This window comes from Vulpes vulpes, chromosome 6, assembly GCF_048418805.1.
Source record: "Vulpes vulpes isolate BD-2025 chromosome 6, VulVul3, whole genome shotgun sequence".
NCBI classification, from domain to species: Eukaryota; Metazoa; Chordata; class Mammalia; order Carnivora; family Canidae; genus Vulpes; species Vulpes vulpes.
Window position 1 is genome coordinate 9,222,519 of NC_132785.1, and position 11,477 is coordinate 9,233,995.

The 11,477-nt window shown below is 45.0% G+C and overlaps 1 protein-coding gene across 4 annotated transcripts in view; it reads left to right on the plus strand.

Annotated features, from left to right (window-relative positions):
* Positions 1 to 9,052, plus strand: part of VWA8 (von Willebrand factor A domain containing 8) — a 340,735-nt gene extending 331,683 nt beyond the window's left edge. For all 4 annotated transcript variants that reach the window (XM_072760629.1, XM_072760627.1, XM_072760630.1 and 1 more), the window contains 3 exons: positions 4,090 to 4,188; positions 5,131 to 5,369; positions 7,659 to 9,052. In XM_072760629.1, coding sequence (XP_072616730.1) covers positions 4,090 to 4,188; positions 5,131 to 5,369; positions 7,659 to 7,767 — 447 coding nt within the window. In that variant the 3' untranslated portion in view covers positions 7,768 to 9,052. The remainder of the gene's footprint in view (positions 1 to 4,089; positions 4,189 to 5,130; positions 5,370 to 7,658) is intronic.
* The last annotated feature ends 2,425 nt before the right edge of the window (positions 9,053 to 11,477 follow it).

An 11,477-nucleotide genomic window follows, 5' to 3' on the forward strand; every position in this document is an offset into this window, starting at 1 on the left:
AGGTAACGTCAAGCCTATGAGCAGACCACATGGTCAAATACGTGTATCCATGCAGCCTCACCCACGGTCGTCTGATTAGCAAGACTTTTAACCTCCAGTTAATAGGGAGGAGAAAGTCTAAATCATTCCCAGCCCCCTTGCCTGAGCCACATCAGAGAGACCTCCCTCTGTTTCCAGGAATTGCCCTTCTCCCCTCAGGTGTAAGATCCTGTTTAGCAGATTAGGTCACCAGGCCCGTAAACCAAGGCAGCCTGCCCGGTACCTTCTCAGGACGGCCTTATTCTTGGCTGCCAGCAGTTCCTGCCGTGACCATTGTCAAATCAGACTTGATAGAGCCTGGAGCGTGCTGCCATGGAGGGACCAGGCAAGCTGTCCCCACATCCGTGCCAGTGCCAGCGCTCGGGGGGCACCCGAGGCATCCACCGAAGCCAGCACTTTGGTGCAGATAGCCGTTGTCAAGAGCCGGACAGCTTAGAGGGTTCAAATTCTGTGACCTTTTCCACCAGATTGATAGCAGACTCTCCTAAGGACATGTTTTTTTCACATATGGAATTTATTACATCCTTAGGAAGCATTGGGTCTCGAGCTTTTTTTTTAATGCACTGGTAAATTTCTCTCACAATTCTTTTGTATCATCTTTTGTATTAATAAAAAATAGACATTAAAACCCAGCGTAGGGGCAGCCCTGGTGGCGCAGCGGTTGGCGCCGACTGCAGCCTGGGGTGTGATCCTGGGACCTGGGATCGAGTCCCGCATCGGGCTCCCTGCATGGAGCCTGCTTCTCCCTCTGCCTCTCTCTCTCTCTCTCTCTCTCTCTCTCTCTCTCTGTCTCTATGAATAAATAAGTAAAATCTTTAAAAAAAATAAAATAAATAAAATCCAGCGTAGGTAACGCACCAGCCCCTGCCCAACCCCCTGCTCTGGCCCTCTTCTGACCATGCCCCTCCAATGAAGTGAAGAAGCTATGGGGCCAAAGCGGATATGCCAAGTTAGAGCCAATTTTTTTTTTTTTTTTTTACTATTTCATTTTTTTATTTGACAGAGAGAGAGCACAAGCAGGGGGAGCAGCAGGCAGAGGGAGAGGGTGAAGCAGACTCCCTGCTGAGCAGAGAGCCTGCCGTGGGGCTCAGTCCCAAGACCCCGGGATTATGACCTGAGCCCAAGGCAGATGCTTAACCAACTGAGCCACCCAGGTGCCCCTAGAGCCAATTTTTAGATCATGCTCCCGGTTTCGGGGATCCCCGAGAAACCTCAGATGAGCCCAAGCCTGCTTCCAGGAACTACGTGGGTCCCGTTTCTGGGTCCATCTTCTCAGGGCAGACTGGCCAGTGGTGTGAACACCCAGGTCTGAGGTATGGCCCAGGGACAGCTGTGTGGAGGGATATGATGGCGTGTGGGTGTGAGCAAGGGGCCGGTGCCACCCACGCCACCCTGTTCTTGCACAGAACTTCCAGGGCCCCTGGCTCTCCAGGTCATTATAATCTATATTTACTGATCAAAGAGGGAGAACAGAATATACCTTATTTAACAATCTGTGGCCTAGTTTATAGATTTTAAATATTTAGACATCTTCATTTGTTTACTTGTCCCTTCTGATTATGCACTTCTCTCTATCCTTTCCCATTCTTCCTGCCTTTTTTTAAATCTCAGGAAAAGAGGTGTCCTCCCTCCTCCAAACTAGACCCTCTGACTGCGACCCTAATCTCCTTCCCCACTGCCCCCTCTCTGCCGCCTGCAGAATGCACAGACGTCTCTCTCCCAGCACGCGCTGTAGATGCAGTTCCATTTTCCTTTCCGATCCCACAAATTTTTCCCTAATACTGTCCCCACAAAGGCCGCTGTCAATTCTGAGGCCCCGGGCTCACTAGTCACCCTCCTCTGGGATGGCTGGGGTTAGTGTAATTCAGCACAGTTGCACAACCACTCCCTGAGACCCTGCACACAGATTCTCCAGGGCTGTCCCCTTATCCCGCTTCACCAAATGCTGTCTCCTGTGTCTTCTCCACTCCGCTCTGTGTCCTCCTTCCTCCCGCCGAAGAGGATACTCCCCAGGGTTCAATCGAAGGGATCCTCTGCTCTTCCGTCTCTATGCATTTGCCCTTGGCAGACATGTCTCGCTCCTGGCAGGGGGAAAGCCACATCTCTGAGTCTGTGAAATTTTTCTACTTCTTTTCATTTCAAGTACAGTGGTTTCAGTTACAGTATGGGGTGTTTTGTCAGCTAGCTTGGGCTAACCACCATTTATCACATGGTGGGGAAAAATGCATTCCAGCTTCCAAACAGCTTATTTGTAAAAGAATGTAGCCCACATGGGAAAGGAAAGCTTCTTATTGCCCCAACGTGATTGCATCTGTGCAATAAACACACCAGGCACACTCACAGATACTAAAATTCAAAGATGAATAAGATATGGCCTCAAAGAACTCACCAGTTAAAAAGGAATAGACATGAAAAGAAATTATTGCATTCCGCTACGACACCTAGAGTCATGTTTTGCACATGGTACGTGTTCGAAAGACAGCTGTTGACTGATGGTCAGCTGGTGAGTAGAAAGCAGTGAGTCATAAGCATTTTGCTCCTCAGTAATATTCCAGATACTCCAAAAGATCTTTTGCCCACACTCAGAGTTTTCTTTGCAGATGCCCTAATTGCCCAGATACCCCAAAGTCCGTTCTAACTTTCACATGAGCATCACGAAAATTCTTAGAGGGAGATAGGAGGGAAGAAGGGAATTTGGGAGCAAACCCAACAGTTAAGAACCACCTTGCTCCAATTATAGTTGCTGTGGGTCCCGAACTTCTTTCCAAATTCCACAAAAATGCTGCACCCCACTCTCAGCTCTAGCCTTTCACGATGTGCATTGTGAGACAAAGAATTAAAAAGTTATTTCCTAAATTCAAAATATAGATGTCATCTATATGTGTGAATGTGCAACCTCTTACACGTATATGGAGAGGAAATAAAAGCCTCAAAACTTATACAACAAAACATTAACAGATGTTATCTTTAAATAATGGGAATATGAATAATTCTTACTTTCCTTTTTGTGCTTTTCTGTAATTTCTATGGTGAACACCTTCCACTTTGCGTTCAGGATTTTAAAAAGCATCTGTGTTAGTTTTCTGCTGCTGTGTAGCAAATTGCTGCAAACATAGCACCTGAAAGCAATACCCGTTTCTTAGGTCCTAGTTCTGGAGTTTGGGAGTCTAGGAAGGCTCGGCTGCGTTCTCTGCTCAGCATCTCCTAAGGCCGGAACCAGGATGTCAGTCAGACAGGGCTCCTACCCAGAGGCTCTGCTGTCAAGCCCCTTTGGATTTTTGGCAGAATTCAGGTCATTGTGATTGGAGGATTGAAGTCCCTGTTTCCTTGCTGGCTGTTAGCCAGGGTCACTCCTAGATGGCCACTCTCAGGGCCTTACCCCAGAGTCCAACCCCCCATCCCGGCCACAGACAATTCCCACATGTCACATGCCCCCCATACTTCAAGGCTTCCCTTCTGCTACCAGCCAGAAGAACTCTCTGCTTTATAGGGTTTGTATGATTAAATTAGGCGTGCCCAGATAATCTCCCTTTTTAATTAACTCAAAGTCAATTGATTAGCAGCCTTAATTACATCTGCAAGATCCCCTTTACCACATAACGTAAATAATCACAAGTAACATCCTATCACATTCACAGATCCTGCCCACACTTAAGGGGAGAGGATTATGCAGACTGTGTATAGCAGGGGCTGGGGTCTTGGGGGCCACATTGGAATTCTGGCTACCACTATGTGTGTGTGTGTGTGTGTGATTTTTTTTTTTTTTTAACTCTTCTCTGAGATTTAAGAATGGAATTCTTGGTAGCCCCTGAAGCCCTCATTATACTTTCTACCTCCTGCTGGTAGAAATCATAAGAGGATGGACCAGAAGTAAAGGAGCCTAGAGAGTGTCTGCCTTTGTTGATAAACACATCGTCTCTCTGTACTTCTCCAAGGCCATCTGTCGAGCACTTCTGTACAGTAGCAGACCAGAGAGTTGGAGGCTTATAGGTCTGATGACAATTCTTTAGTGGACAGAGGCCTCTAACTCTCTGATTCTCTTGCCTATAGTATGACATCGTTGGACACTCTGGAGATGGCTACAACATTGGTCTCGTTCCCCTTAACAAAATCCCCAAGGACAATAAGCAAAGACTAGAAATCCTGAAGGTAAGTAAATTAAGTCACTTCTATATCGTGAAAACTTCCCCCAGATTAGGTAAAGCATCTTCTGATCACTGAAAAGATTCGCTGAGGTAGCAGGAGATACAGAACTGTGTTCCAAACATTCGAGCATTAAACGGAGAAAACACTCGTGCCTAAAATCCTTTTCTCCACGGTACAAATTTTAAACTTTGTTCCCTACCTATTTCCAGGGTACTCAGCATTACCCTGAATAATACTATTATTAATAATACTGAGTAATATTATTATCAGGACTCTACAGCCTGGGTCCCCTCCTGTATCCTCTACAGGTCTTCTCAGTCCCTACATATCTCAGTAAAAGAAAAAGGATGACCCCTTTTAAGTACTTAGTATTTTCTAATGATATTTTTCACATACCTCGATCTACAATAGAAATACACACACACCGTGCGTTTAAGGTAATTGCCCCCCATAGTTCTAAGTACAGTGTTTAGTGCTACAACTTTGTTCATTAGAAATTGAACCCATTCCTCATTTTTCTTCCATGTGCATTCACAGGACTTGCCCACATTTAAGAGGAGAGGATTATGCAGGCTGTGCATAGCAGGGGCAGGAATCTCAGGGACCACCCTGGAGTTTTGCCTCCCACTGAGTGTGTGTGTGATACCAAGTTTTATGTTTTCTTACATTTTTCCCACTTTAAATGGCAGCTTGAGTTTTAAGAGCAAGTGCCAACTGGGAGAGTTTGGAAACATTCCCTGTTTCTAACAAAAGTCTTAACCGCATATAAATATCACTGTGTACTGTTGTCACTCTAAGGTGCAAATTAAATAGAACTTACTTAGAGATTTATTATTCAAGGGCAGTAATGGGTATTTGTGCTTTCTCATGGCCAATAGAAATATCATTATGTTTGTTTAAAAAGTTTCTCACCCATGGCTTCCGTGCAACATCTCTTACCCCCAGACCATGCATGCCCATGCTCAATTCTGCATGAGTGGGGACCACACGCTAGAGGGAACAGAGCATGCCATCAAGGAAATAGTCAAAGAAGAAGCTGACGAGTACTTTGTCATCGTCTTAAGTGATGCAAACCTGTCACGATACGGAATACATCCTGCCAAGTTTGCCCAAATCCTGACAAGCAACCCTCAAGTAAATGCTTTTGCCATTTTCATTGGCTCTTTAGGTGATCAAGCAACCAGGTAAGCATCCCCTCCGGATCCGGCAAAGGACAGGTATAGGGACACCTGAGTACCTGCCCAGCACATGCCATTTCATGGGATTGGCTTCACGAGGGGCAGTGGGGGAGAAAATAGAAGGGTAGGCAGTCGAGTTGCTACAGTCAAGGAGCTGGTAGTCGATTTGAGAGGATATAATACTCTAACTGTGTTCGGATGAGCGATAATTCTAAATTGATTATTTTTCAGTCTCTACTTAAACCAACAATAGAATAACAAATTGATTTGTCCACTAATAAACTAGACAGTATTTTACATGTTTTGAACTTAACGTCAAAGTCTCAAGCTCAGTTCTAATTAGTTCATATTTGAATCATATTCAAAGTAGCAGACATCAGGGCACCTGGGTGGCTTAGTCAAGTGTCTGCCTTTGGCTCAGGTCATGACCTCAAGGTCCTGGGATTGACTGAGCCCCACATGGGGCTCCCTGCTCAGTGGGGAGTCTGCTTCTTCCTTTCCCTCGGTGAGTTCCCTTTCTCTCTCTCTCTCTCTCTCTCTCATGTGGACTCTCTCTCTCTCAAATAAATAAATAAATACATCTTTAAAAAAATAAATATAGTAGCAAACATCTACTATTTTCCTAGCAGAAGATGCTATGTATGTGTATATAAATAATATATTAAAATATATTATTATTATATTATGTATATTAAATAATATATAAAATATATTATTTATATACACATACATATAGACGTGTATGTATATATATCTCTTCTCACTGGGGAGACAGGCAGGTGAAGCACGCGGAGACCATGAAAAACAGAATATATAGTAAGATGCTACACTGAACATGTGGAATATTCAGTAGAGAAGTTTATGGCCAGATAACAGATACCATTGTAGATGAGCTAAAAGGAGAGCTCTGGAAACACTTTGATTTCTTGAACACACTAACGTTTATCTTTTCAAATTATAAACAGAAAGAACTTGTGATTTTTCTCTGCTTGAAATATTTGTATGAAGCAAAAAACACAAATGAAAGTATATCTCCTCCATCCCCCCAAAACAGTATTCCTGCCCAGACCACCTACCTTTCTGTTATTCCTGTCTTTTACCTGTCACTCTCTGAGGTATAGAGTCCTGTTTAGATTATGAAATGTTTTAGTGTCCAAACAGCTTGGCATCTTTTTCTATTCCCTTCACCTCACTGCAGGATCACAGAGGGACATTAAGAACTGCCTTACTATCATGTCATTGCAGTCACTTTAACACAACTGACTGATTTTTCTCAGTTTTGTATTGTAGCCCCTTCTAGAACTTCCATGCCCTTGAATGCAAACCATGCCTTTTCCACTCAGATTTTCTTCAGGACCAGCCCAGTATTAAGCAGACAGCAAGTTCAACAAATACTAGTTGAGCTGAAATAGCTATTTTGTCTTTCTAGTGAACAGATCCTGTTTGAATACTTAAGAAAGTACAATAATACCCTTGTGGTTTCCTAGGGAAATGGTCCAACATCCACTGGCAAAAGATATGTTGCAGAATTAGCTGGTCGGTTACCAGGCATGCCAAATGTATGATACTACACAGGATGGTTGACTTTTATTAAATGTCATTCCAAAACCAAACTTTGTTGGCACACTGAAAGGAGGCGTTCTTTTGGATAGAACTGTGTCTTGTACTTTGATTGCTTTTGAAAATGGCCCTTTGTTCCAAATGATAAATTGCCATTTAAAAAAATTATCATAAGCCTATGTAACCTTAGTGTCATCCAAGCTGCAACTGCCTAAGTCAGATTCCCCTTCATGTTGTATGATGTGAGGCAAAAAAAAAAAAGAGAGAGAGAGAGAGAACCACCTGGGGTTTGGCTGGGCAGCATCTTGGGGGGGTGTTTTCTAAGGCAGGAAAAACACCTAAAAGTACACTGTGAGGCCAATGCATGTGCTGGACCCAGGTGAGCTAATCCCAGATCCTTCCCTAGGGCTGTTTTGCCTCGGGAATACCAGGAAATGACAGTAATAAAAGGAAGGAAATTTCTTCTTTTCAAATTAACTGATTTTTCTCACTGAAAAGACCTCTCTTTTGGTTCACTTCTCTCAGCAGGCCTGTCTCTGTTCTGTTGCCCTTCCAGGCCTTTCATTGCCTGGTGACAGCCCATTGGGTTGCAGGCAGGGACAAGGTATTAGAAAGCAAAAACTTCCTTTCCTGAGAAATCATTTGGATGCCAAGGTTTGCTTGGTGAGAGGTCAGGAGGTGGAAGGGGAGCCCCCATTTGCAATGGTGATTTTCTTTCCCTCTCCCTCCTGGCAGGCTTCAGAGAACTCTACCAGCTGGCCGCTCTTTCGTCGCCATGGATACCAAGGACATCCCTCAGATTTTACAGCAGATCTTCACCTCCACCATGTTGTCCACTGTTTAAGATGCGCCCTTCATCCCCCCTGATGACCCCGGGATTTGAAACAAGATGGGAGTAAGGCGTGCTGTGAAGACAAGAAGGCATCTGTAAAGTGACCCTGTGCAATGACTGGATAATTCTGGCATTCTGGCTCTTCTCGTGCTTGCTTCAGGAGTCAGAAGTGAGGAAAGCAGCGGGAGAGGAGCTTGTGCATGGAAATCTACCACCACTGACGGGTTCACAGGGAAAGGTTGCCCTGCACTTTATAAAAGGTCTCAGGGTTCATGGAAGACGGTTTGAGAACTGTGGTGCTTGGTTTGTACCCAGAAAGCTCAGGGAAAGAGAATTCCTTGCTTTTGCCTTAACAGAACATCTGGTCACCTGAGGGAACAGGAGTCATTCTCATGCCATTTTCTGCCATCGAGATACAAGTCTGCGTAAACTCGCCCCACCAGGAATCAATATTTTCTCCTCCACCCTCCATCGCCCAGCAAACAATGATTTTATAGTATTAAACCCACTGAAAAGCTGCCCAGCAGCAGTATTTTATAAAAGGTCAGATCTTTTTTTTCAATAATTCCATTTTCTTGGCCAAAGCTAAAAAGGAATCAAAAGATCCCTCATTGCTTCCTTCCCCACTAGACTGTTTAAAGACTTTAAATAATGAAGAGAGACCGTCCTATTTCCGTGCTGTCAGCGTGGAAGGATAAAGGATGTCTTGCCTTGAATTTCCTGTGTCTTCTTGTTCGTCCAGCACTTCTCACAAGTGTCACGTATTTTGGTGTCCAAAATGTAAGGCTCGAAATAACAAACGCTTATGGTTTTACTTAAAGCAAAGTGAAAGCAAGGCAGTTTGTTTGAGTTGAATGGTAACTGGAGATGTCTTTAGCTATAAAACGAACAAACAAAAACACCTCTTTTTTCAAGATTTGTTCTTTTTTCTTTCAAAGTGCACCTTATTCCCCACCTGCTCTTCGGCTGACCTTTATTTATCAACGGGCTCAATGTCACTTTGTTTAAAATCAAACGCTGCAGCCAAAGTCAGGCTCTGTTCGACCACATAAGGACTTCCTCTTCACCGGTGATGCAAAGTCAGAATTGCGGGGAGTACCGATGTACGTGTGCTTTCCTGACATGGGTTGGAAAAACTAATCTTGTTAATAATATTGACTTATTTGTCCATATGTAGTGAAATTATAGAGATTCGTTTCATTTTAATCAATCATAGGAAAGAAAACACCCATTTGTTTCACCAGCCTAACCCCCTAACAACTGTCAAAGAAATAAAAGCAATCAGATTTCCAGTGCAGCCGGGACTGCCCCGTGAGCTCGCCGACTTGTCTTGTTTTTCCAGCCAGATGCTTGCTCTGTGTACTGAATCATCCAGTGATGCAATCGCAACCCAGTAAGTCCCTTTAACCCTGTACCAGCATTAGGAACTGTAGTAATAATAACAAGGGCAGCCGCCAGTGTTCACTGATGACCTAGAACGCAGCAGGGATGCTAAGTGGGTCCATTCAGGGGTGGGTCCGTTCAGTCCTCACAACGATGTGTGCAAAACAGGTACTTTTGAACCTCATTTTGCATACAAGGACGGCAAGTCACTTCCCAATACCGGACTCTTGACTATTCATTGTCCTTTTAACATCCTTCTTGACAAGTAAGGAAACTGAGGCCTAAGGAAGCTCAAGAAAACAGGCCACACCCCCGGTCAGGTGGGGCGGTGGTGGCCCCCTAGGTGCATTATTCTTACCTCAGGCGAGCTCTCCTTGCCTTCGCTGCTCTCTCTTCTTGCAACCTGACCGCAGTTCATAGAGCTTCCTTCCACTCCCTGGAAGAAAGAGGAGCTTTCCTTCCTCTCAGAAACCACCTGCAGACATTCGGCCGCTCGGAGGGAGGTGTGGGGACCCAGGACAGGAACACTGCTGGAGGGACACCTCTCACCGGGCCTTCCTGGGCTCAGCCACAAACTTGAGGAAGTGTCTTTCGCAGGGCCAGCTTAACCCCGGGGGTGCCCCTCCACGAGAGGGTCACAGCCCCAAATGTTTGGGCCCAGAATCCAAGAGTCGGGTAGAGAATGGCATGGGTTTTTCACAATTTATTTATTTATTGGACAGAGCACAACCAGGGGGAGCGGCAAGCAGAGGGAGAGGGAGAAGCAATCTCCCTGCCGAGCAAGGAGCCAGATGCAGGCCTCCATCCCAGATCCCCCAGGATCTTGACCTGAGCCAAAGGGAGGTGCTTAACCCCCTGAGCCACCCAGGTGCCCTGAGAATGGCCTTTTAACAAATCTCACCTGTGCCCTAACTACCTGAGTGAGCAGAAGCCTTTTTTTTTTTTTTTTTTTACATGGGAAGAATGTTCTCATGTAATTAAATTTTCCTTTCCCCACCGGCCAGACATCCTTGCAATTGAAAGAAATTGAATTGAAAGAAATTGAAATTGAAAGAAAATGAATTTCAATTGCAATTGAAAGAAAATGAAAGAAAAAAGAAGAAAAAGAAAAGAGAAAAGAAAGAAGGAAGGAAGAAAAAGAGAGAGAGAGAGAAGGAAAGAAGAAAGAAAGAAGAAAGAAAGAAAAGAAAGAAAGAAAGAAAGAAAGAAAGAAAGAAAGAAAGAAAGAAAGAAAGAAAAGAAAGAAAGAAAGAAAGAAAGAAAGAAAGAAAAAGAAAGAAAGAAAGAAAGAAAAGAAAAGAAAGAAAGAAGAAAGAAAGAAAGATCATGTAACTCCTGTCTTATTTGTAAAAGGGGAAGCTGATAGGGGAGGGGGAGAGGACAGAGAAGACATGAGGAGGGTTTATTTTCACTTCTTGGAATACCTAAGAAGTTTGTGCCTTTATTATTAAACGCACTTAATTATGGGCCACTCCAGGCTGTTCCCAGGCCCTTCCGGGGGCCAGGACATTATAATAAATGCATTGTTTGCCTCAGGGGGGTCCCATTGAAAGGCATGGACACCAGCTGGGTCTCCCCAGTGAGCCTGGGGAGCGCTGAGAAGGTTCATTGTTACCCCTGAGCACCGGGAGGAATGAATGCACTGAATGGCCACAGCATCAGGGGCGCCTTCCCCCCAGAACCTTCTGTGTGCCCCGGCAAGATGACCTCATCACACGGGGCAGTGGATCGGTCGGGAGGACCTGCGCCTGTCACACGTTGGGAATGAATCATTTAATTCTTTCCACTTACACCCTTTCCAGTGACCTGTCAGAGGAGGAGAAATCCATCAATGCCAGCGGGATTTTCTCTCGACAAAACTAGGGGGCTCTGAAAGCCATTGAGAAGTAGTTTTCTGGGGACGGCATGGTCACGGTTCCAGAACCAGCTCCAGAGGCTTCAGCCCTCCCTCCACCTGGCTCCTTCCTGTGCCTGTCCCCTGTCAAATCAGCCAGGATTAAATTCCTCCAGGGAGCAGAGGAGCTGAGAGGTATGGGACTGGGGGGACAGGCGGGGGTCCGCCAGCTTGTCCCCTTTCCATTAGGGCCCAACAATCACAGGTGTGAGAGAGACCCCGCAAGTTCTAAGCCAGCATCTCCGGCCTGGACACCTGGTCTTCCAGAGTTGCATCAAAGAATAGGCAAATGCCCGCTCGCATCTAGTAAGTTGTACGTGACTTTGTCGCCTTAAGGGATAAATGTCCACTTTCGAAAAATTATTCCAACCAGTAACATCTAACATCTAGCCTTCAAACACTCTGAGGGAGAGTCTGACGCGCTCCCGCCTTCTGGTCAGGGTGT